This window comes from Lissotriton helveticus, chromosome 12, assembly GCF_964261635.1.
Source record: "Lissotriton helveticus chromosome 12, aLisHel1.1, whole genome shotgun sequence".
NCBI classification, from domain to species: domain Eukaryota; kingdom Metazoa; phylum Chordata; class Amphibia; order Caudata; family Salamandridae; genus Lissotriton; species Lissotriton helveticus.
In genome coordinates this window covers 196,373,172-196,400,368 of record NC_136073.1, presented here as the reverse complement: position 1 = coordinate 196,400,368, position 27,197 = coordinate 196,373,172, and the positions used below count along the sequence as shown (strand labels likewise).

General features: G+C 46.7%; 1 protein-coding gene across 3 annotated transcripts in view; it reads right to left on the bottom strand.

Moving 5' to 3' along the window:
* The window catches only part of GSE1 (Gse1 coiled-coil protein), a 1,171,749-nt gene that overhangs the window by 714,729 nt on the left and 429,823 nt on the right, over window positions 1-27,197 (bottom strand). For all 3 annotated transcript variants that reach the window (XM_078669590.1, XM_078669592.1, XM_078669591.1), the window contains exon 2: window positions 8,123-8,288. In XM_078669590.1, coding sequence (XP_078525716.1) covers window positions 8,123-8,288 — 166 coding nt within the window. The remainder of the gene's footprint in view (window positions 1-8,122; window positions 8,289-27,197) is intronic.

Sequence of the window (27,197 nt, the reverse complement as noted above, 5' to 3'; positions counted from 1 at the left end):
AGGCTCTCCACACCACTGGAGTCAAGCTATCCAGGCTGATGAAGGCTGATAGCCAGAAACCGGTCCTTGGATGCTTGATTCCGGTCTGGGGAAGACATGGCTTGGTAGTTTGGACTGGACTGTTCCCATGAGGCACAGGGTCAGAGCTGATTTGCATATAGCCAGTGTCTAACCCAGGGTGGTGTGGAGAGCAAAAAAACAATGGATTTAGGCCCAGATCCTTGTACTGGGGTGAATGTATGACATTGTTCTACATTCTGTCCATCAACTGTGTTTTTTGCAATTTTCACCCCGAGTGGGCTGGGTATGCTCAGACGTGAGTCCCAGGCTCTCCACACCACTGGAGTCAAGCTATCCAGGCTGATGAAGGCTGATAGCCAGAAACCGGTCCTTGGATGCTTGATTCCGGTCTGGGGAAGACATGGCTTGGTAGTTCGGACTGGACTGTTCCCATGAGGCACAGGGTCAGAGCTGATTTGCATATAGCCAGTGTCTAACCCAGGGTGGTGTGGAGAGCAAAAAAACGATGGATTTAGGCCCAGATCCTTGTACTGGGGTGAATGTATGACATTGTTCTACATTCTGTCCATCAACTGTGTTTTTTGCAATTTTCACCCCGAGTGGGCTGGGTATGTTCAGACGTGAGTCCCAGGCTCTCCACACCACTGGAGTCAAGCTATCCAGGCTGATGAAGGCTGATAGCCAGAAACCGGTCCTTGGATGCTTGATTCCGGTCTGGGGAAGACATGGCTTGGTAGTTCGGACTGGACTGTTCCCATGAGGCACAGGGTCAGAGCTGATTTGCATATAGCCAATGTCTAACCCAGGGTGGTGTGGAGAGCAAAAAAACGATGGATTTAGGCCCAGATCCTTGTACTGGGGTGAATGTATGACATTGTTCTACATTCTGTCCATCAACTGTGTTTTTTGCGATTTAGCAAGGTGGCCACTATCAGGGGACCACTTATATATGAGGCGATCAAAGGAGAGAGTAAGGGTTTGTCCACAAAACCGGTTATGGACCAGGATTACTCCTATTCCCCAAGGGCAAGTATTTTAGAAACAAAAAGAGGAGTATCCCCTGCAGATTATAACGTCAATAGTCTGGAGGGTAGACTGGATGGCATAAAAGGAAAAAATCTCCTTTTATTTAAAACCCCTCACTCACCAACCTGGTGGTGACATGCTTCATCATCGGGGTCCACCCTGGTGGCCTAGCGTCACCAGGGTGTGCTTCGACACCTGAACTACAGTGGAGCGGGTTGTGTCTGTAGGTGCAAAAAATTATGTTAAAAATTGTCCTGGTTTAACTCCAAAATTAACTTTAATATAGAGTAACTGAACAATGTTTAAAAATTAATTACGAGATGGTAGTGGGCGAGTTACGACCGGTACATCTCTATATGTGTTGGCATGTGTTGGTCGACATGTTTCTACCATTAGGACATTGCCCGGTTTCTTCAGGACCAAAATACAGGTGGACAGGCGGTGTGGGCCCCCTAAAAGGCTCACCCTACCCTGATCCCCTGTTGAACCCGCCAGCAAAATCGCTAGGGGTGGGAATGCTCATCTGAATATGTGAGCATGCATAAGAAAAAAAGGGAAAGAGACTGAGTGGAGAGCTCTAGTCTGCTTCATCGGACAGGGCTTAGGCTATTTGCCTCAGGCGAACATATTAGTTTGCAGGCAAAATGATCGGCCAGTAACCTACTGCCTTTGGTCCTTGTCCGGCTAGACGGACAAGGACCAAAGGCAGTAGGTAATAGCATACGCCCTGTCCGATGAAGCAGACTAGAGCTCTCCACTCAGTCTCTTTCCCTTTTTTTCTTATGCATGCTCACATATTCAGATGAGCATTCCCACCCCTAGCGATTTTGCTGGCGGGTTCAACAGGGGATCAGGGTAGGGTGAGCCTTTTAGGGGGCCCACACCGCCTGTCCACCTGTATTTTGGTCCTGAAGAATCAGGGCAATGTCCTAATGGTAGAAACATGTCGACCAACACATGCCAACACATATAGAGATGTACCGGTCGTAACTCGCCCACTACCATCTCGTAATTAATTTTTAAACATTGTTCAGTTACTCTATATTAAAGTTAATTTTGGAGTTAAACCAGGACAATTTTTAACATAATTTTTTGCACCTACAGACACAACCCGCTCCACTGTAGTTCAGGTGTCGAAGCACACCCTGGTGACGCTAGGCCACCAGGGTGGACCCCGATGATGAAGCATGTCACCACCAGGTTGGTGAGTGAGGGGTTTTAAATAAAAGGAGATTTTTTCCTTTTATGCCATCCAGTCTACCCTCCAGACTATTGACGTTATAATCTGCAGGGGATACTCCTCTTTTTGTTTCTAGACCACTTATATATCCCACTGTATGCGGACAACATGCTCCTATATATGAATCTACCGACTTGGAGGGTGTGGTTTCGGCCCTGTCCAGCAAGAAGTTAATTGGCACAAGTCACGTGCTTTTCCCCTGCAATCTGGCCCAGGAGAGGAACGCCCTCCCCACTGCTATGCTTTGTGTTGGGAATATGCTGCCATCTGTTACCACGGGGTAGACATGCGTAGAACTGGAGTGGTGCAAGCCCTCAGACTTGAGTGGTGCAAGCCCTCAGACTTGAGTGGTGCAAGCCCTCAGACTTGAGTGGTGCAAGCCCTCACACTTGAGTGGCGCAATCCCTCACACTTGAGTGGCGCAATCCCTCACACTTGAGTGGTGCAACCCCTCACACTTGAATGGTGCAAGCCCTCACACTTGAGTGGTGCAAGTCCTCACGCTTGAGTGGCACAATCCCTCACACTTGAGTGGTGCAAGCCCTCGCGCTTGAGTGGTGCAACCCCTCACACTTGAATGATGCAAGCCCTCACACTTGAGTGGTGCAAGTCCTCACGCTTGAGTGGCACAATCCCTCACACTTGAGTGGTGCAAGCCCTCATGCTTGAGTGGTGCAAACCTTTACGCTTGAGTGGTGCAAGCCCTCACGCTTGAGTGGTGCAATCCCTCACACTTGAGTGGTGCAACCCCTCACACTTGAATGGTGCAAGCCCTCACACTTGAGTGGTGCAAGTCCTCACGCTTGAGTGGCGCAATCCCTCACACTTGAGTGGTGCAACCCCTCACACTTGAGTGGTGCAAGCCCTCACGCTTGAGTGGTGGAAGCCCTCATGCTTGAGTGGTGGAAGCCCTCATGCTTGAGTGGTGGAAGCCCTCACGCTTGAGTGGTGCAAGCCCTCACGCTTGAGTGGTGCAAGCCCTCACACTTGAGTGGTGCAAGCCCTCACACTTGAGTGGTGCAAGCCCTCACACTTGAGTGGTGCAAGCCCTCACACTTGAGTGGTGCAAGCCCTCACGCTTGAGTGGTGCAAGCCCTCACGCTTGCGTGGCGCAATCCCTCACACTTGAGTGGTGCAACCCCTCACACTTGAGTGGTGCAAGCCCTCACGCTTGAGTGGTGGAAGCCCTCACGCTTGAGTGGTGGAAGCCCTCACGCTTGAGTGGTGCAAGCCCTCACGCTTGCGTGGCGCAATCCCTCACACTTGAGTGGTGCAACCCCTCACACTTGAGTGGTGCAAGCCCTCACGCTTGAGTGGTGGAAGCCCTCATGCTTGAGTGGTGGAAGCCCTCATGCTTGAGTGGTGGAAGCCCTCATGCTTGAGTGGTGGAAGCCCTCATGCTTGAGTGGTGCAACCCCTCACGCTTGAGTGGCGCAATCCCTCACACTTGAGTGGTGCAAGCCCTCATGCTTGAGTGGTGCAAACCTTTACGCTTGAGTGGTGCAAGCCCTCACGCTTGAGTGGTGCAATCCCTCACACTTGAGTGGTGCAACCCCTCACACTTGAATGGTGCAAGCCCTCACACTTGAGTGGTGCAAGTCCTCACGCTTGAGTGGCGCAATCCCTCACACTTGAGTGGTGCAACCCCTCACACTTGAGTGGTGCAAGCCCTCACGCTTGAGTGGTGGAAGCCCTCATGCTTGAGTGGTGGAAGCCCTCATGCTTGAGTGGTGGAAGCCCTCACGCTTGAGTGGTGCAAGCCCTCACGCTTGAGTGGTGCAAGCCCTCACACTTGAGTGGTGCAAGCCCTCACACTTGAGTGGTGCAAGCCCTCACACTTGAGTGGTGCAAGCCCTCACACTTGAGTGGTGCAAGCCCTCACGCTTGAGTGGTGCAAGCCCTCACGCTTGCGTGGCGCAATCCCTCACACTTGAGTGGTGCAACCCCTCACACTTGAGTGGTGCAAGCCCTCACGCTTGAGTGGTGGAAGCCCTCACGCTTGAGTGGTGGAAGCCCTCACGCTTGAGTGGTGCAAGCCCTCACGCTTGCGTGGCGCAATCCCTCACACTTGAGTGGTGCAACCCCTCACACTTGAGTGGTGCAAGCCCTCACGCTTGAGTGGTGGAAGCCCTCATGCTTGAGTGGTGGAAGCCCTCATGCTTGAGTGGTGGAAGCCCTCATGCTTGAGTGGTGGAAGCCCTCATGCTTGAGTGGTGCAACCCCTCACGCTTGAGTGGTGCAAGCCCTCACGCTTGAGTGGTGGAAGCCCTCACGCTTGAGTGGTGGAAGCCCTCATGCTTGAGTGGTGGAAGCCCTCATGCTTGAGTGGTGCAAGCCCTCACACTTGAGTGGTGCAAGTCCTCACGCTTGAGTGGCGCAATCCCTCACACTTGAGTGGTGCAACCCCTCACACTTGAATGGTGCAGCAAGCCCTCACACTTGAGTGGTGGAAGGGCATGTGGCCGATGTAAACATCTGTGTGCAGGTGAACAGAGTGGGGAGATTGAGGTGGAACATCAACGTGCAAGCAGCATAACAGATCTAACATATTGTAAAGACACCTTGAAGACGTATGAAGAAGAGCTGCCCTCAGGGTCGAAACCCAAAGAATACTGGAATTTCCTAGTGCCATATTTACAAAGGAAACAAGTGGACTAAATATATGTGACAGCCATGTTGTAGAAGTATACTCCAAGGAAATAAGATGTATATCAGACTAAATACGGGATGTTGTTGTGCAAAGGTCTACATGTTTTCTTATATGTTAGACATTGTATGTCTTTAAAATGCCAATAAAGAAACTTGAAAAAAAACGTGCAATCAGCAAAGTGTAAAGTATCTGCGAGGTATAGAGAAAGAGAGCAATAGGACTGGGATTTGGGGGAAAAAGAGAAGCAGGAAGTAAAGAGTAACAGGAAAGGGCTGCAAGAGAAGTGAGGTTTTGGCTGGCCAAGGGAACACAACACTCCCTCTTGTACAAGTTATACGAACCTGCTGGTGACGAAGACTCAATTTGCTGAGAGCAAGGCTTGTTCGTTTAGGCACCTACAAAAATGCTCTTTTAACTGCTAGCCTTTGTTCCAAGACCACAGAAAGATTTTTATAAAAACAAAAAATAAAAAAATATTGAAACATATACATTTGTCTGCTCTACCTGATAATGAACTGCACCAAAGAATCAAGATAGAGCTGATATGAGCCCAAAAAATGGCCAAAAACATTTTCAGGATATACTGATGTATATTTCTCCTATATATCATAAGAGTGTCCCATTAAGATGTGAAGTCACGGAATACACCATATGAATCTCATTAGTTACTTCATACTATGTCACCAGGGTATTGGAGGACGAATGATACAGGCGCGACCTTTATACCCCACCATGACTTGTTTTCTGGCATCAGATACAATGAGTTTCAACCAGGGAGAGGACACACCCCGAGGGCCAAAAGTACAGGACAAAATCCATACCATAAACCAGCGATCAAGGCGGGAGTGCCTCCAACAAGGGAAGCAAACCTTTAGAATGTGGCTCGACCCACTCACAGTACCCTCCCCGTCCCAGAAACCCGGAAGCACTGATACAAGTTTGTTTTCATGCAGTGGAAATGCCCCAAATATGGAGCAAGGACTACTGGATGAATGTGTGGGAATGAATTCCACACATCTGTGCACACCACGGTAAACAGTCTAAAACACATGCTTATCCTCTGTTCTCTGCACAAAAGGTACCTGTTCAATTTTTGAGTGAAAAAAATGTCATTGCAATAGAATCTTGGCTGCCTCAGCACAAAATAGATGCTTTTTATGTTTTTATTTTTCCTCATAACTAAAATGGCCACCAGCGATATAGGCTTATAGGCAGCATTCGTGCTCTGGGGTAGAAATTCACTGGTCAGCACTGCTGGGTTGCCCATTTTACTTTTTTCAAATGTGTGATCTTCTATGATAAAAATGTCCTTTTTGTCACTGGTGTTTCGTACAGTGGTATGCAGGTGGGAGACTGAAGCAGCGAATGGGCCACCGGCCATGAAGCCTGTAGAACAACAGTTTAGGTTTTGGTCTGTATTTCCCATTTAGCACCTGGCTCTGGGGGGTGCTGGCAGTCAGGGAAACTCAACTCCAAGCCATTCAGCCTGCACTTTGACTGCTCTACAACCATGGCCAGCTTCCCAAGACTGATGATGGATATAGTGAAAGAGTGCCTTTATATGTCAATCAGACTCTCCACAGCCTAGACTTCAGACATAGCACCCAAAGTTCTTGGAGGAGTGACACTTCACAATTGACTAAGTTTATGTAGCTGAATGAAGAGGCCAGGAAAGTCCATCATCATAGCAATTCTCTGAATCTGGACAAAGATCTATTGATGATAAACAGAAAGGCGTAAAAACTCATTGGACCTTTAATGCCAGTTTTGTTCCTATAAAATTCATTCTTGAGCCCAAAAATTATGATCTGAGCAATCACTCAGAGCCTTTCTTACTGTTTTTAGCAGATACTTCATCCCACCAATGCAAACACTGGGCATCACACTCACTCAGTGTGGGCCTCACTCATTGGACATGAGTCTTACCGCTGGAGCGCACTCTCCGTTATAAGGGGGGGTGTTCATGCCTTGGAACCTAAGTCTCCCTTGTTGGGAGTGGATCTTAAAACTGCAGGAATGGTCTTGTTTAGTGGACGTGAATGCCACACCTCGGAACACAGGTTCACTCACTAGCTGGGATTTTCACCACTCCAAACGGAGTGCCACTGATTGTTGTGTGAGTGCCACACACCAAGGCACAATCTCTCTCATTGGGTGCACGTTTGCAACACTGAAGCACATTCTAACCCTGGGAGTAAGCCTCATACATTGGAGATCTTCCTATCTTATTGGGGTTGAGTCTTTGAACTTCCAGAAAAGTTTGGTTTATCAGGTAAGATTGTAACAAATGGGAGCACAAGCTCACTCATTATATGTGGGCCACACACCTTGAAATACAGTCTGTCTGACCGGATGTGCGTCTCAAACCACAGTGTACGTGTCCCCCAGCTTAATTCAAAGTCCCAATTTTGGTCAATCACACTAGTCCCATTGACTATAATGGAATCTGATGATGGGGAATCATAAGTATTGAGTGAGATGTTGACTTTTGGTCCAAAATCCTGAAATGCCATTGCTGGAGATTCCTGCAACTCGCGATCTGTGACAAAGTGACCAATCTAGAGACTCCCCTTGCTATTTAACAGAATGCCCTGATCGTCCCACCAATTATTGAGGGTAAGGAGTGCAAGAACCACCAGGAGCCGAGGAAGCCGCAATTGTAGGTTAAGAAAAAGATTCCATGCCACAACACCATAAAGTGCTACATAACAGTTGTAGGAAACAGGCAAAAAAATATATCCACTGAAGGCCTCCAGGATGTGCAGACCAAAGAACCGACTAATAATCACAAATCATGCGCAAGTCAAATGTGCAAACATTACACTAGGTACACGTCAAAAGACCACCTTACGATCCCCCCCCCCAAAAAAAGATGGGGATTTCAAAGTCAATGTGACCTTTGATTTCTTCCTCCTATTCTAACATATTACACACACACATGGGTATAGAATGAGATTGAAATAACCTATGGATCATGTGATGGCTTCAGATCATATTAAAACATTCACATAGAAAAAAATAGCTCATTTCCAGAATTAACAGCAACCTTTTCCTTCCAACCAGCTCTTGACCAACAGTGCTATGAAGAGCCCAATGTGAATTCCCACTAACCATTAATTTAATATACCAAAGCCAAAAAACATGATGTAACATGGTAGTACAGGCGACACATAGGCGCCACATACCTGTCGCCACAGGCTCTGCACATTCCACATCACGGGCCTGGTTGGTCTCCGGAGCGGCACCTTTTCCGCCTGTATCCAGGTTCCCGCCACTCGCCAGTCGAGCATTGCAGCCAATGAGAGCCGGCTTAGGGCCACCACCGCGCACCTCAGCAGCAGAGCTGGGCTCCTGCAAAAAGTGACAAGAGGCGGTTATTATTCTGCAGACGCCAGTTTCTGATACTCTGTAAAGTTAACAATGGGCAAGAGTGACACCTTTTAATAACATATAGCGAGGTCAGCGAGACCTGTGATTTTGCTGAAAATAACTCAATGAGCTGACAATTCCCAAATAAGAAAATCACAGACACGGGCAAATCTGTATTACATTAAAGACATTGAAAAGGTTACCTGATGTATTAAGCGTGCCAGGTTTATACATTGAATCGTGGAGATGATGTCATGTCCACCAAAAGCAGTGTGGCATCATAAAAACTCTAACCAGAAGACAACCATTTTAGGAAAATGTGATTAGTTTTTATAAGCAACAGATAGACTTACATTTTTTTTCTTGAAAGTTTAGAGATCAAACTTTTTTTTTAAAATACCCCTAAAATGATGTCTTCTAAGGGTATTGTGATCTTATTTTCTATTACAAACAATTTATTATAAACTGTATGATACAATCCTTTAGTAAATATCACCGTGCACCCTAACCTGTACAAGTGATGATGAAATAACACAGTGGATAGATATATATTCTAACTTTGAAGTGCATCAGTGACGGGAGAATTGGATGTGTGACAAGCCACACATCCGAGACAATGTGAACAGTGTTGGCCAAAGGCATAAGAAAGCAAGCAATGGGCACCAATAAACTCCCACACTTGGGCAAACCTGACAACCTTGTATCAATTTTCACCATATTAACCACTGACGCAAGGACAAGGGCCTTGGACAGGGAGGTTCTAAAGGGGTTCCTTGACTTTAGAGCTGCATCACTGTCCGAAAGGTGAGAAGAACACCTACACCCGCAACACAAACAAAGGTATCTGGGGCCGACTTCCATGCCCTGATTAGGTTGTAAAGACCATGGTGGTTTAGGACAATACGTTGGGCTTCATGTACAAGTTTGACTTGTGCTCGGTGTACAGATTTCCATCTCACCTACATGTTTGCAACCTGATGAAGTCTCTTCTTCAGGTACCTATGTGAAATATGCCGAAACCATGTGACACAAGGCGGAAGTTGCCAGGTCTGTTTACACCTGTCTAATAAGTGAGAAAATACCCTGATTTCCAAAATACACCTATTCACCTCAATCACTCTACACAGCCCTGGCTTCACGAGCAAGCTTCTCTTAACACCTAATTAATCTAAAATGGAAACCAAATATGGTGGCGCACATGGCTGGTGTAAATCTGAAAAATAAACATGAATGAGTCCTAACAGTGCCTCAATATTTCATATTTAAAGCATCAATACTTAGCTAATAAATAATTTCAACATCAGCCACCAATATTTTACTCGTATAGATATTACACAGAAATAACGTAAACAGGAAGGGACATGGCGCATTGGACGGATTCAAGCGAAAATACGTAATTTCCTTCAGGCTGCTAAGATACAGCCAGCCACCACTGCCGATTTATGAGGTCAATGGATTGGGTTACGATGCAAAAAGCATTTTAAGTAGATCCAATTTTTCTGGGGATTACGTCTATAAAAAAAAAGGCCAAGTGGAGTTTAAGTAAGACGGATTTGGCTAGGGAGCCGCGAATCAATGAACTACACATGTTAGTGGGGATAAATTTCCCCGGCTGTTTCCTGCAGGAGCTTAATTTATGGAGCACATATGGGAATAGTGAGGTAGCGGGTACTGAACGGGAGAACTGTGCACATGCGCCAGTGCTCGATTGGCACTACTGCTCGCAGGCGTCAATGATAATCATGGTAGTGGGTCCCGGATACCAACATGGTGGGCATGGACATTTGCATGGACTTAAAAACCTTTCACTCTGTGCGAGATGATACAAGGGGTGATGAGCGCATCCACAAATGCTGCAATTGTATTACAGAGAAAGTGGTGGTATTTGACAATAAAGCGTCTTTATAGACTGACAGGCTCTTAGATCAGGCCTCTTGTACATGCTCTGAGGAGCAATGCCTACTTTCATTTAATCACTCAACCAGGGTTTCAAGAGCAGTCCATTTTACCAGGAACAGCCTGTTCCCTTTCCTATGCTTTCCCATTGAAGATTACAATTGTAATCAATTGCAATCCAGTATTTTGGCCTAATTTGTTCCATTGAAGTGAAGCTGTGGCTCCCTGAAAGCAAAATAGAAATATAGGCTTGGAACATTGTGTGTCCCGGATGGCGTGGAGTCAATCTGATGGCCATACAAGATTCTACAGACATATTTCATCAAATCACCCCAAAGACTGACTCATTCCTTATGTTCAGTAACGCGACAGGAAACCCAACCGATTCAGCCTTCTACAGACTGTTTACATGTTCCTTCTCATTCAATCACTCCAGACACAGCAACATTCTACTGAGCAGCTCTCAAGGCAAGCCAATCCCTCTCAACCACTCCATATAACCACTATACAATAGACTATCCCCATTCCACCCTTCAGTCATTCTAACGACAGACCCAACCCAGCCAATCACTCCACAGAGCATTCCTTCCAACCACTTTGCAATACTCTCACTCCTGTCCTCTACTCTACTGACAGGCTCATGTCATTATTCTAGGGAGGAAACCTATGGTCAACCTTATCCAGTCAATCTAGAGACCACCTGACCCCATCCAACAGCTCTACAGTCAAACCCACCTCCTCCAGTAATTCTGCAGACAGACACATTCCATTCAATCACACTACAATTAACCCAACATTACAACACGCTAAAAACCGACCTCCTAGCCCATGCCATGTGCCGTCCCTACCCACAGACCTAGCTCATAGGTCCATCCCAACCATTTCCTTAACAGATAGCCCTATTCTTTTTAATCATTATACAATAGACGTTTCTCATTTAATCAGAGTACAGACTGACATCGCAGTCTGTTAGATTCAGCTGATGTCACAGCCTATCCGATTCAGCTGACGTCACAGCCTATACGATTCAGCTGACGTCACAGCCTATCCGATTCAGCTGAAGTCACAGCCTATTAGATGTAGCTGATGTCACAGCCTATCCAATTCAGATGTCTTTACAGCCTATCCGATTCAGCTGACGTCACAGCCCATCCGATTCAGCTGAAGTCACAGCCTATTAGATGTAGCTGATGTCACAGCCTATCCGCTTCAGATGTCTTCACGGCCTATCCGATTCAGCTGACGTCACACCTATCAGATTCAGCTGAAGTCACAGTCTATCAGATTCAGCTAACGTCATAGCCTATCCGATGCAGGTGATGTCACAGCCTATTCGATTCAGCTGACCACATCCTTTCAGATTCAGCTGACGTCACAGCCTATCCGATTCAGCTGATGTCACAGCCTATCCGACTATCCATTCAGCTGTCTTCGCAGCCTATCCGATTCAGCTGACGCCACAGCCTATCCGATTCAGGTGATGTCACAGCCTATTAGATTCAGCTGACTTCACATCCTTTCAGATTCAGCTGACGTCACAGCCTATCAGATTCAGCTGACGTCCCAGCCTATCCGATTCAGCTGACCTCACAGCCAATCAGATTCAGATGAAGTCACGGCCTATCAGGTTCAGCTGACATCATAGCCTATCCGATTCAGCTGATGTCATAGCCTATCCGATTCAACTGACTTCGTAGCCTGTCCGATTCAGCTTTCACCACAGCCTAGCAGATTCAGTCATTTACGACTAGATCCATCCGATCCAGACCTTGTACAGACAGACAGGCTGATTTGGGGCCACTGTATTGAACCTAGGGCCAAGATATTTCTAAATTTCAAACTTGACTCTTGGATGGTGCATCTTTTTAGTACTTTTAGTGTTCACCAGACATTACTTCAACGACGGCAGCCCTCAGTGTTGTTGGCATTGAGATGAGTATGCTTCTACAGTGCCATCGAGGTGCTCCCAAACGCTCTTGATCTTGGTCGATCTCGACTTCAGGCTTCACATGCTCACTTTCCACTGCTGCAAGAGCTTGGAAGCCATACTGACGCGGCTCAGTACTTCCAGCCAGTTCCCACACTCTTTGGGGGAAAAAACATCAATGGCACCTGAGACTCTCGGATTCCATGGCAAGATCTGCCACAGTATGAATGAGCTTCCATTGCACATATGTATCAAAATCCTCTTTTGCGATTCTCAAATAGCGATTTTTTGTGAATCGCTATTTCAGAATTGCAAAATGCTATGTATGTAGGATTTGCAATACATTTTGCGAATCCTACATATTCCTTAATTGCGAATCTTAAATTGTGATTCGCAATTAAGGAATTCCTCCCCATTCATTCCTATTGGCCTAGATCCCCATAGGAATGAATGGGAAGACATTCTCAATTTGGGATTAGCAATTAGAGAATTGCAATTTGAGAATGCAATTTCAAGGGTGCAAGGGTGTCAAAAGGACACCCTGTTGCACCCCTGAAATAAGCATGGGTGCACATGTGGCACACATACATGCCCTCAGGGCATGTATGTGCTTTATATTGCACTTTGAAAAATGCTCTTTTTTGCACTTGAAGTTGGTGGTAAGTTGCGATTCGTTTTGGAGCTTCTTACATTGCATTTAAGGAATCGCAATTTGCGATTACTTAAATGCAATTGCAAAATAAGGAATTGCAAATGTTGTGATTCGTTATTTTGCACGCAGATTTGCCTTCATACATACCACTTAGCAAAATTGCAAACGCCAAAATTCTGCAAATTTCAGCATTTGCGATCGCAATTTTGCTTAATACATATGGCCCATAATCCTTTATCACCGCATCATCTGCACGCTTCACCAACAAGCTGCCGCTTCTAGGCCACACTGATCAAAATTTACTTTAAATCACTCCCATGAAACGCGATGCACCTCTGAGCTAAAGTAATCTGCTGATCCCTTCCCTGATCACTGCTTTGTTCATGCATGAAATAGGTGTTCACCTCTCCCGGACGCTATTCATATTTATTATGTTCTAGCTCCTGGTGAGCTCATGTAAAGCGCTCTGACACCTTCCGGTCAAGTTGGCGCTACATAAATCTGAAACAAAACAACAACAAAAAGATGAGACGAGGAAGGTGCTTTTTGTGTTTTTCTTCCGTAGCAAAACTATATCTTTAAATGTATGTGGCACTGCTTGTCATGGCAATGCATTGTTTAATTTAAGAGTTGGTGTTAATTTGAGTTAACATAGCAGTGCTTTCAAAGGACCAGGAATATATAAAAAGGCATCAGCCAGAATGTAAAAACCCCACATGCATTTTGAATCTTCCAGAAGATCTGGTGTCATGAATCTTAAAGCGCCTCCTGGTGAAACACACAATGAATATGTGATAAGCTTTTTTGTATTTCAGGGGTGTTACCGGCTGGAAACCGGAGCTCACAGAAGCTTCATATCTCAAGCAATGAATAAAACCAAGACCGAGTTTCGCTGATGGGGTTTTAAAACTAGATTGCACGCACAAGTAGGCTGCTTGTAGGTTTGTGTGCTGCTAAGTGTGCACGTTATAATCCTGGACGGACAATATTATTACTAAAGGAATATTATGACAATATTTCACAATTGGCGCTTCATGGCACATTCTTGTAGTTTCTATGCGCTAGTATTGTGTTCTTTTTATCCAATTTCAGCGAGCCACCTTTATCGCCCTCGGAAGGATGGAAGGTGAGCTGGCCTGTTGTAACCTAGTTCTGGTTTCCCCCCTGCAACCTTTGGCAAGTGGTGCCTACCAGCTCTCCTGCGCGAGGGCATCATCTGTCACCTGATTGGTTCCCCTACATTCCGCCTGTCCTGGTTCCGTTCCCTTGCCCCCAACTGTCATAATGATTCTAACTAACTGACCTACGCACCGCCTTAAGGTGTGGGGCTGATATAATAAACTTCTACTTCTTCATCTTACCTTGACTCTGACTTTGATTGCAACAGTGGCGACGAGGACCCCAGCCCCTCACCGTGAACCCACTGCCTTCCAGTTTGAATGCGGAAGCAACTTCTTCTAAAGGCTCGGTGCTGCAGCCGGTTCAAGGAACGACTGGCTTGAGATTAACAGGTCAAGGTCTAAGTACAGCTCCGTGATTTCGGCAAGCCGGCTTTTGAGTGAGTCGAGCGTGAAATGAGCCATCGACTTGTGAGTAAGTCGAATGTGAAGGGCTAAGAACAGCTCCGTGATTTCGGCAAGCCGGCTTTTGAGTGAGTCGAGCGTGAAATGAGCCATCGACTTGTGAGTAAGTCGAATGTGAAATGAACCATTGACGATTAGCAGGGGGATTCGACCAGTGATTATCATTCAAACTCGAGCGTTCTTGTGAAACTGACGGAGTAAGACTCGAGTTAAGTATAACTGGATCCTGCGCAAGTCAATATGGTGAGCCGTGAAGTACGGTGAGGAAACTGATCAACCTCCGTGAATCTCGGCTAGTATTTGAAAAGTGATAGTGATAAGTGAACTTTGGACTTCCTAGAGATTGACAGTGACCGGTGGATACTGATGAAACTTCGAGCGTTTTTGTGGTAACAGTGAAAGAAAAGAAAAACGCAAGACCACTGGAATCTGAGCGAGTCCATGAGGTGAGCCGGGTAGCCGGGTGGAGGTGAAGTGAGCGAAGCAGGAACCCATACTAATATAACGTCTGCAGCCGCATTTAACGATGTTTAAGCGTGTTAAGTAACAACCTCCCCACTTTCAGCGTAAACCCAGGGCCAAACGAGTTAACGCTCTGAGGAAAACAAAGAATCACCTACTAAAGAACATTGACATTGAAAGGATTTAACGTGTCAAATTCCTCACATTGTCGAAGTTAAGTGCAGCGCATAACAAATAAGCTGCGTCCTGAGTGAGAGTGAGGTGCATTTAGAACGGCGCAAACCCTTGATTGTCTGGCAATCTGAAAGAAGAAGGGTGACTTTCCTCAGCGCGAGGCGAAGAGGCTCATTTAAATGTTAAAAGTGAATCGGCATCGGCGAGTGTCATCAGTATATTCTATGGAGTGGTTAGCTTACCTTGAAGCTGCACGTTGGGGAGCTTGAGAGTGGTTGTGGCTGGCAGACCTTGACGGCGCTCGGCTGTCGTAGAGTTTTCCTCAGCACATTGGCGCGAAGGTGAGAACTACGCACTTCACGCAGCAGCGCCACCTGGTTGTCAAAGGCCACAAATGCTTATGCACACGATCATCTCTATGACCAAACGAGCACATAAGCATTTAAAGGATCTTAAGGCATAGAGTTCTCCACAGTGTCAAAGATTAGTGCCACGCATGACTGATTTTTCTGTATAATTCAACGCGATGAGTAGCCCACTTTGAAGTCAGGGATCCGAGAACCTTAATGTGTATGCGGCTGACATACCTCAGCGGCGCTCGGCTATCGTGAGTTTTCCTCAACTCTTTGGGCGCGAAGGGGAGAACGACACACCTCTCGCAGCAGCGCCACCTTGCCGTTGAAGGCCGCAACTGCATACACACACATATCCCGAGAAATAACGAAAGCGAGTGGTACTGCACATAAGTGAATAAGACCAGTACCCCTTAGAGGAACTTTCTAGCAACTTGTCAAGGAAAAGCTTTTAGAAATAAAATGCACGTCATGCGCTAAATGGGCAGATAAGTGGAAACGTAAGGACATAAGTATGCCCAGTTAAGTGACAAAGTCTTAACACACAACCCCATAAAATCCATAAAAAATAAACTCAATGAGCTACGGGAGATGAATCCGAACTGAACTTCAAGAGTGAAGAAGACCAACTGAACAAAGCGCATCATCCACAACATATAGGTAGAAACCACGGCACGGCCAACACATAAAAGGGAAATTATACAAGTCGAATTTGATAGCAGCAACATGGATAAAAACATAATGTGCATCTTACCCCCACCAGGAAAAGAAGCCAAGAAGGTAGCGAACAGTAACGTATTTGAGGAGGTGAAGGATGACTTAAGTGAACTTTACGAACAAAAACTGTTTGCCAACGCACAAAGTGACAAAATTCACCGGGAAAATGGTGATTGCAAAAATGATTTTAACATGAGTGAAACCAAACCTGAGAGTACCATAGACATAAATGGAGTTGGGATTGACGTTATCGCTGATTCAGGTTCGAACTGCACATTGATAAACAGGGGTATATGGCAAAGTAAATTGGTTGTGACACAAGGGAATGAATTGAAGGAAACTGAAACGTCCCCGATAACATACACAGGAGAAAACATTAACCTAACGGGGTGTAGAGAAGCAAAATTGAGCTATATGAAGGGAAGCACATGGAGTACGGTTTATATTTCAGAAGAAGGACCCTCGGTACTGGGGTGGGAAGAACAGAAGAAATGTAACATAATGATAGATCCCAACCGTATTGAACCTTTGAATAGGCAGGCACAAATCAACAACAAACTCAGTACAAGCTCCAAGATGTTGAGTGAGAAGAAGCCATCGTCCACGACCAAAAGTGGATGGACAAAGGCTGCATGGGGTAAGAAATGGAAAAAGGAAGCAGCCATTGACAAATTCAAAACAAAACAAAATGCATTCATGAGTTGTGATGTAGAGGACAGTATTAGTGAAGAAGTTCTGGCAGATAAAAATGAACCGGCCTATGGAGGAACAAGTATGGTATCTCTGTCCACGGTGCCAGTGGTGCACTTTTGTAAATCTACCTGCCACAAAGACGAGGAAGTGTGGCACTCTACTGCACTGATTAAGTCAAAACCCATCACAGGAAAGAATGATGCTGACGGCGGTCACCAAGAAGAAAATGATGGTCAGTGTCTGGTGGAGTCGGAGTACTTTGACTGGTTATATAATGTAGAGCCAAAGAATGAAAGTAAAGATGCACACAAACACGTACTGGCTCCTCACCCCAAAGTTCAGTTAAGGAATAACAAGAAGCTTGTGGAACGCTGGAGAGAATGCAAGTTAAGTGACACAGAGGACACAACCACATCCTCTAGTGGAACTCACGTGATGAAATTGGATGGAGAACAGGTCCTTGCGGATGCAAGTATTGAAGGAATGAGAGTTGTTGGAAAAGAAAGTACAAGTAACACTGGTACAGAGTACTACAAGAGATGTGATGTCAGACCCATCCCAGAGAGTGACAACGTGAGGGATACTTGTGGTATGAGTAAGTGTAGGCGCAGACGCAGTACATTATGGTCCTGGAAATATCCCAGGAAAAAGGATTCCAAAGCCGTGGCCACTCACCAGGGTGGAGAAGTCAGTACAAGTTACAGCAGACTGGTGCACAATACTATAAGGGAGTGCCATGGCGGAGAGAACGATGAGGAATCAGAGAAAGGGAACAAGAAGGCACTCAGACCAGTACCTTGCCCACACCATGTGGTAAACATAGGAACTGACTAGATGCATACAGGTCTTGCGGGCCAGCATAAGACCTGCGGACCACAAGACCCAGCGAGCCCTTACGGGAGCTCACCATTCACGTTAGGGATGTAACTGTGTAACTGTGTTTGTGACTATTGTTTACCAGTTCACTTATCACCAAAGTTCTCTTTGCTACACGTTGGACCTACCTGTCTAAACCCTCTAGAGAGGAAGATGTGTTGTAACCTCACACCATCTCCCACCTGCCACTGACTCAGCTGACTGTCAATCACTCAGACCAGTCCCTGGGGGTCACTCCACGCACTCCGACTACCTAACGGAGCTGTACGGTAACTCCCACTCTGTCTCTGAAGCCCAGCTTGGCGGTCACTGCTTCAGCGGTAGGTCTGGCAGAACCTACATGTAATCCCAGCATGACACACAGAGTGTTCCTCATGCCCTTGTGGCCCAGGGAACATCAGGGAGAGCCGACCATATTCCAAATGTGCCCTTGTGGCCCAGGGAACATCAGGGAGAGCCGACCATATTCCAAATGTTTTAAAACTGTGTGTGACTAATGTTTACCAGTTCACGTATCACCAAAGTTCTCATTGCCACACGTTGGGCCTACCTGTCAAAACCCTCTAGAGAGGAAGATGTGTTGTAACCTAGTTCTGGTTTCCCCCCTGCAACCTTTGGCAAGTGGTGCCTACCAGCTCTCCTGCGCGAGGGCATCATCTGTCACCTGATTGGTTCCCCTACATTCCGCCTGTCCTGGTTCCGTTCCCTTGCCCCCAACTGTCATAATGATTCTAACTAACTGACCTACGCACCGCCTTAAGGTGTGGGGCTGATATAATAAACTTCTACTTCTTCATCTTACCTTGACTCTGACTTTGATTGCAACATGGCCCTTCCTAGATTCAAAGTCTTAGCCTGCAGATCTAAGCATGGGTCAGACTGTGAGCGCTTAGCTCACTGACGCCATCTTGTCTGCGGCAGCGCTAGCGCTGTTGAAGAACATAGCACGAGGTAAAGGTTTTGCTCGTGACGCTAGCCCGATATCCCTTCCTAAACACCCACCGCAGTGGGATCCAGCCCACCCAAAAAAAAAGAAATAACTTGATTTGCCACTTCCATTTTCCATTGATTCTGGGCTTCTGGCAATTACGTTGCCATAGCAACCCTGCTTTGTTTACACTGACAGAATTACCAGCCTATGGAGAGAGGATGAGGAGCCAAGACTGCGGTCTCTCCTGCGGAGGGACCCGCTGGGTATTCAGCCAAACCTGGCGAGTGTCTCTCAGCCTTGCGGGGTGAGGTCCCAATGGTGTGCAGTCTCTCCTTCAGAGGGTCACACATGGCGCGCGGCCTCCTCCTCACACAGCACGCGGCCTCTCCTGGTGTAGATTCCACATGGAATGTACCTCTTCCGGGTGAAAGTTCCTCACCCTCTCCGGGTCAAGGGTTGACTACCTGTCACGCTGAGGGTCGACAAGGTACGCAGTCTCTCTGGGTGAGGGTCAGAGGCATAACCAGAAAATGATGGAGCCCCCTGTAGAATGTGAAGAGGGGGCCCCAGAGTGTTCCACATCTCACAAATATTCATTGGGCTTGGGTGGAATGGGGCCCTTCTGAAGGCGTTAGGGGCCCCTGAAGGGTGTCCCCCCCTCCCTCTGCGCTGGAGGGGCTGCTGGGCCTGTGATAGGCTCCTGGTGCGGGCTCTATACAGTATGGAGCATCTTGGTGTGAACGCCCCACAGCTTTCCTGGTGGGGGCCATATGGCCTCTTATGGTTCAGGAGACACAAGATATGCAGTTTCTCCGGGTGAGGGCCCCCAAGGCCTCCTCTAACCTCTCAAGGCGAGGTCCCCTTATTGCTGCATGTCTGAGGTTTGGACAGGGCACGCATCCTATCCTGGTGAAGACCACAGAGGGCTTCAGTCTCTGCAAGTGAGGGTCGCAGAGCGCATCCTTGAGGGTCCCAGAAGGCATCAAGGACTTCTTGGTGAGAGTCCCATAAGTAGAAAGGAAGTGACACTAAAACAAAGCACTGGATTGTCGCCAGGACATCTAAGCTTCCTAAGGGGTCTGCAAATGAAACCCTATTGTGCCTCTCAGACCAGGAACCCTTTCATCAGAGGAGGGGGCAGCCCATGGCCAGCAGGAATAGCATGAGCCCTGGCAAGTAACCCAATGTGATGGGCAGAGCAACTGGCAAACGAGAAATTCTGCTAGGGCACCACCCAAGCTTTAGCTTAGTAAAGGAGTCTTTTTTTCTACAAGATGCAACACCTTTTGAGCATGTTACCAACCAAAAACTAAAACAGTCACCATAGTGGGGTAGATGTAAATCTGAACTGCGTCAGGTAGCTATCCTGTGTGGAGTTGTTGCTGAATCAACCATTTGAGTTACTGTATTGTATTATAGTGTGATTGGATTTATACAGCACTTGCTACCTGTGAAGGGGCACTTAAAGTGCTTTACAGCAAGTAGCACACTACTCCAGACCCCAAGATTAGAGGTTAATCCAGTGATTATTGGTTATGCTGATTATTGGGATTAGCCTTTTTCTCCCAATGAAATCATTCCATGCATTTGTACCTGTGTTTTGTTGCAGGAGATGACATTAATAGGAGTTACTGTGTACTCATTAGTGGGGATACAAGGCCTAGTAAACATGTTAAACGTCAGCCATGTGCATACAATCACAGGTTAACCAAGGGATGACCAACTCTTGTGGCACTTTAACTTTGTTGCGTACGACTATGGTGACAGCTACATCGAATTCAATTTGACTAACAAAAAACTCTTTCTGTTCTCAGGAACAACCTCCTACACCCAACAAAGCAACTTCCACACTAAGGTTTACTTTCCAAGCAATTACCAGCCACTCCCACCGAGAGGGAAGTATAGAACACATTTCTGGCTTTGTTAGTAGTGTTTTCCCTGCAAGAGAGGAAGGTGCAGTCGTGGCCCGCAAGATTCGCAGGTGGGGAGCGGGTCTTAGGTCGCATGGGTTTGCATTTAATAAAAAATTTAAAAAACGTACCTTACCGGGTCTCACGCCGGCTCAGCTGTTGGCCGGGTCCAGCATTTTCTTAACAGGAAGTAGCCACAAGCAGGCTCCCTCGCCTCCCCTAAGCCAATCACAATGCTGCAATGGCAGCGTTGTGAATGGGGAGGACGGCGCCTGGCCGGGCGCCTATGAGGTGGCCATTTTTTATATGTAGACTGCATGCACACTGAGAAACAACCGAAAGACAGTGCCTAGTTTGCAAAGAGAAAACAACTGAAAAGTATGGCCATCAGTGACATGAGGAAACAAATCAAATGGATCCCCATCAGGTACACAGATAACCAACTGAACAGGATAGGCCTTGCCTATGTGAGATCTATTGGCTTTGCCAATGTCATTTAGCTATAGTGTACATCAGCGTGGCTGCTGTTGAGTATGGCTAAATTTAGTAGTAGGACATACAGTAGATGCCGAGTTGTGTGGTGTAGAGTGGTGCAGAGTGGAGTGGCATAGAGTGAATTGGTGTGGTGTAGAGTAACGTAGAGTGGAGTGGCAAACAGTGCAATGGAGTGGTATAGAGTAGAGTGGTGTGGTGTAGAGAGGAGTGGTATAGATTATAGTGGCATAGAGTTGAGTGACATACAGAGGAGTGAAGTGGCGTAGAGTCACGGGGCATGGCGTACCAAGGAGTGGCACAGAATAGAATTGTGGGGTGTGGAGAGGAGTGGTGTAGAGTATAGCGACATGGAGCAGAGTGGGATACAGAGGAGTGGCGTAGAATGGAGTGGCATAGAGTCCCGGAGAGTGGCACCTTGTTTAGTAGAGTGTCACGAAGGAGAGTGGAAAGGCGTAGAAAGTCATGAGTAGGGTAGGGTAGGGTGGAGTAGAGTGGCGTGGAGTGGAGCAGAATGGCATAGAGTAGAGTGGCATGGCGTAACAGAGTTGAGTGGAGTGGCATAGAATGGCGTAGAGAGTGAAGTAGCGTAAAGTGGAGTGGCATAGAGTGGAGTGGCATAGAATGGCGTAGAGAGTGAAGTAGCGTAAAGTGGAGTGGCATAGAGTGGAGTGGCATAGAATGGCGTAGAGAGTGAAGTAGCGTAAAGAGGAGTGGCATAAAGTAGAGTGGAAAAAGTAGAGTGGCGTAGAGTGGAGTGGTGTAGAGTGGAGTGGTGTTGAGTGTTTTAGAATGCATTGTGTGGAGAGAAGTGATGAAGAGTAGAGTGGTGTAGAGTGAAATTGAGTGGTGTGGAGTAGAGTGGAAATGAGTAAAGTGGCATAAAGTGAGGTTGAGTGAAATGGAGTAGAGTGACGTGGAGCAAGTGTCAGAGTGGTAGTGAAGAGTTGTGTAGAGTAGATTAGCGTAAAGTGGCTTAGAGTAGAGTGCCACAAAGTGGCATTGTGTGGAGTAGAGTGACGTAGAGTAGCATGGTGTAGAGTAGAGCGGAGTAGCATAGAGCAGAGTGGAGTGGCATAGAGCAGAGTGTAGTGGCATAGAGTGGGGTGGAGTGTTGTAGAGTAGAGCAGTGTAGAGTAGAGTGGAGCGATGAGTTTCGGTAGGCTAAGCACCTGGAATAGCAATAACCTCATGGATGTTATTTAGGGGTCGCCAGGGGTTGCAGCTGTGACCCCAGGCTTGCCCCTTACAACCCCTGGTACTGTCTTTGTGACTCCTGGCCTCTTAGGTGGCAGGAACACAGGGGTAGCTCATTCTTATGGACATCAGATGGGGCTCCACTCTCCTTGTTTTCAGTCAATTTGTTTATTACAGTAATAGTGAATCATATAACATGATTCACTATTAGCGTGAAAAATGGAATACAGTTGGCCAGGGCCGGACTGAGAACAGAAACCGGCCCTGGCAAACTGCTCAGCTGGTCTCCCCTGGGGTGAAAGGAAGTGCAGCCAAGCAGTTTGCGATGGCCGGTTTCGGGCGATTTTGTTACAGGAGGGCGATATTGCCATCCCCGGTAACAAAAACGGCCCCCCTAGGGCCCAAATCCGGCTCCCACCCTAGCGGCCTACCTGCAAAATGCCCACTGCCCGCTATGGTCAGTACCGCCCTGCAGTTGGCTGGAATATGTTGTGTGCATGCTTGTGGGTGAGAGTGTGTTCATGCGAGAGGCAGTATGTATAAGTGTGAATGTGTGGGTGAAACTAAACGTCAAATGGTATGTGATGTCACTTCCACTACCCCAGACATTTTGGTGAATTGACGCCCATGAATAACCCGCTCCTGAGATGAGGAACCGCTTAACAGCAACACACAGCACATTTGGGAGAGGATGTAGCCTTACGGCTAGAGCGATCGACCTCGAAGCTGGGAAACCAGGTTCGAGTCTCAGCAACAACGCTCAAAATCCTGTGATCCTGGGCAAATCACTTAATCTCCCTGTACCTAACAAAAATGAATGTGTCCTTCTGTAACAAAACTAGTGCTCATGTAAAGCGCTCTGATACCTGATGTCTCGTGTCTTGTTCGCGCTATATAAAACTCTAAAAAAACAAAACATAGCAGGTGTGAGTTTAGGGATTAAAATGGCATATCCCATCCTGAGAACAACCGAAAGGGATGGGTGGAGGGAAAAAAATTAGACAAGAACAAGCATGCCTTTTCTATACTACAAATATTCAGCAATTTATTCTTGTGGCTAAACCTTTATTGTAAAAAAAAAAAAAAAAGAGAGAGAAATCAATTACAATCAAAAGTCCAACAAGAATCATGGTGCGCCCCCATCCAACCACCCCCGCTAGAAAAGAGCGCGAGTCCCTGGCGAGGAGTCACTCACGCAGCATTGGCCCAGCGCAGACGCGCACGATGATTTCAAGTAATTACATTTAAATGGCTCTTATCTTCCAAAGAGGATCACAGCAGGCGTCAGAGTCAGTCCACCGCAGAGGAGCACGCACAGCCTCCCCACAGGGTACTGGATGCCGGCCAGGCAGCAACACTTCCGGTGGGGCAATGGGCCACTGGGCCCACTTACAGCAGTAAATGTGAAGCAAAGACAGATCACTGGGGTGCCAACATCTACCAGTGCCAGGGTCAATGTGCCCTCCAGAAACTATGCCAGGGTTAATGTGCCCTCCAGAAACAGTGCCAGGGGAATGATGCCCTCCAGCAACAGTGCCAGGGGTAATGTGTCCTCCAGAAACAGTGTCAGGGGTAATGTGTCCTCCAGAAACAGTGTCAGGGGTAATGTGTCCACCAGAAACAGTGTCTGGGCTAATGTGCCCTCCAGAAACAGAGCCAGGGGTAATGTGCCCTCCAGAAACAGTGCCAGGGTTAATGTGTCCTCCAGAAAGAGTGCCAGGGGTAATGTGCCCTCCAGAAACAGTGCCAGGGTTAAGGTGTCCCCCAGAAACAGTGCCAGGGGAATTATGCCCTCAACAAACAATGAAAAGGGATTAGAGTCCAGTGCATATAGGTTTCGGGGGCCATGCCCAGTGCACTAAATGCCTTACAATCCTATCTGAAAGAAAAAGTACATAGGATGACCAGCCCGGCAGGCACTGTGTCAGCACAGCCATGTCAAATATGGCCAAGTGCTGGTGGGCTATGCCAAACACGCAGAAGCAACATTCTGTATTCATTCTAACCAGTGCGGTAAATGAGGGGACTATTATTGAAGCGCAACCAGAGAGCCCTAGTAAAATGAGTTAAATTTGCCCTATTGTAATTTGCAACAGGTATACAATCAAGTATACCCATGGCATGGTGTGCAAAATAACAATTGGTTTGGATACAGCCCCGAGTAATTTCCAGTCGTTGAGATTAATTCAAACACTCCATCCATCACATTTTCGTATACTTTCATATAATGCCCTAAGTGGGACGGGCACTGCTGAATTTGAGCCGGCGGTTTCCGTTGCTCGGCACCGGCACTTGATTTTCGGCACCGGCACTTATGGCAGCTACCACATGGTGGCGCTGTTTTTGCAATTAAAAAAATGAGCGGAACAACAGTTGTTTATTAATTCATTGTGTTTAAAAAACAACTAATGCCAGCTGCTCAAGCCATTCTTGTAGCTTTGGGGGCCTCAAACAGTCTGAAATGTAACACATTCAGCAGCGTGATAGCTAGTAGTTGTGTAGGTACAGTCATTGGCAGCACTGGCAATGGGTGGTGCAAGCTGTGGTGACCTCCTGTCGAGTGCCCTCACCCTTATGTTTTTTTACTAGGTCAGCACTGGGGACGGGCATGCCCAGATGTGGGACCCATGCACACTGTGTCACTAGAACCAAGCTATACCTGGCTGATGTGCCCTAACTAGGATGAAACAGTTCTTAGGTTGCTTGTGTTCCTTTTCAGGGAGGATCTAGCCTGGCAGGTTGGCTGCATTGTTACCATTGCATTGGAGCAGGGCTAAGACTGATCTGCATATTTTTTTCTATTTATTTTTTTGCAGAGTTTTATATAGCGCGAACTAGACCCGAACTGAATCGGGTATCAGAGCGCTTTACATAGCACCAGTTACGTTACATGAGAACAGGCATTCATTTTAGGCACGGGGAGATTAAGTGATTTGCCCAGAATCACAGGAGGTTTTTGGCGTTGTTAACGAGACTCGAACCCAGATCCCCAGGTCCGAGGTCAAGCGCCCTAGCCGTTAGGCCAGCTCCTCTCCCCAGAGGAGAGGAGCTGCATATAATGGTGTCTAATCTGAGGTGGCATGGTGTGCAAAATAACAATGGATTGAGATGCGGCTCGAGCAATTACCAGTGGCTGAAATTAATTCAAGCACTCTAGCTCCACAGAAAAGGCAACCAATGCACCCTTCACATATGAAAATAAGCAGAAGCCTGATGGTCTGACAGATTGTGAGTACTTTACGCATACTCCTCGTGCCTATGTTAACCAGCACTGAGCAGATATTTCTATTAATTACATCAGCCCCAAAGGTATAGCTCAATATTGTCAACAAAGAACAAAAGCATGCTGAGATGCGTGTAAGTATTGCTTCTTGTTGCAAGGTCATCTCTCCTGTTTTGTTTTCTTAGTGCTTTGAGGTTTTCTTCCCAAGGACCTGTGCTTCTTTCCTCTCTCATAGGTAGTTCTTGGTTCAGAAGGTTGCTGGGTCAGGATCACTCCTTCAGACTTTACACTGACGTCATTTAGAGGTACCCAGGGATCTGCTCCCCAAGGCTTGCACTGTGGTACCCTGGTACTGCTCCTTCTATCAAAGTGCCAAGGCACCAATTAGGGTGGCAAACACAGAGTAAATAAGGTTTTCAGCGTTTGGAGATACAAGGAAAAAAACACTTCTTCACACAAAAGTGAGAGTCTGTTTCAGTATTCTGGATCTATCACAAAACTGATTTTAGCAGAATTATTTGGAAGAGGCAGACAAAAAACAGGAATGGCCTGTCCTGCTGTTGGCCATCCTTTACTACGACTCTGGTCTTACATATTCAGCCTTTGCCCTTACCCCTATCCTATCAGCAGCAACTATGAACTATTGACTGGGCTAAAGGCGGGACAAAGGATTACACCTCTGTTGTCATCAGAGGTCAAAGGGCGTGTGATGTCACTTCCTCTAATCCTGGCATTTTGATTAAATAACTCCATCTCCTGGGATAACATATTTATATTACTGCAACTGCAGAAGTTTAACAAACCCCTGGATGCACATATGATGTGGGCACAGCAATAGATGGTGCAGACGTATTGGCAATCATTCCAAGATAAACCCCACATTCCACAGTAGGAAAGGGAGTGGTGGGCAGTATGTTATTTATCATTGATGTGCCACACTCAAACTGGCAGGGGCGATTACAAAAATGCCTCTTTGGTTGGTTGGAAAAGGAACTTCATTCATTCAAGAAAGTCATGAGCCTTGGTTTCACCTTTGGTACCAGGAGCATTTAGTGGGGCTACAGTTACATCCTAACCTTGATTAAGGGAGGGAGGTTTTACAGTGTCCATTGCAGCATCCACAGGCGTAATTTACATTCAACTTTGCATGGTTTTAAGGCTTATTGAGAGGCAGGTTTTTCAAAGTCCAGTGTAGCACCATGCTTGTAAATTAACCGTACACCTCCTGTAAAGCAGTATGTTTACTCTTTGGATGGATGGACCCTATGGTGTGGAATCAGCTTTAGGTCTTACGTTATGGGATCTCCCAACCTTTCTGTTTTTGAGAGGCTGCAAATGAATGAGAAAGCAAAGGACAGTGACCTGAAACCTGGATCTGAATCTAATCTGAGAGTTGGCAATTCACAAGTACAACGAGAAGATCAGAAATAAGCAGTAGGATTGTGCATTTTTTCTGTTGGTTCCCCCTCTTTTGATGGAATACGTAGTCTCTGTGCCCAAAGGCTTACAGAGCAGGCCATTCTAGTTGGTTTTGTTTTTACTTGGGAGAGTAACATGAAAATAGATGTTATATAATGCTGAGCTGACACCCTTGCTAAGGTGACCACAACATGTTTTCATGAGGACTCTCTGGTAAGTGACCATCAGGCACTGTAGGTTTCTTCTGAATTAATATCCAAGGAATGGGAGCGGTCAGACCTGCAGATTTCTTACTTATGACCTAGTAGTTTGCATTACCTACTTTCTGGATGTGACATGGGTCTTCCAGTGGAATACAGTCTCCTGACTGGAGTGTAGTTCAGTAC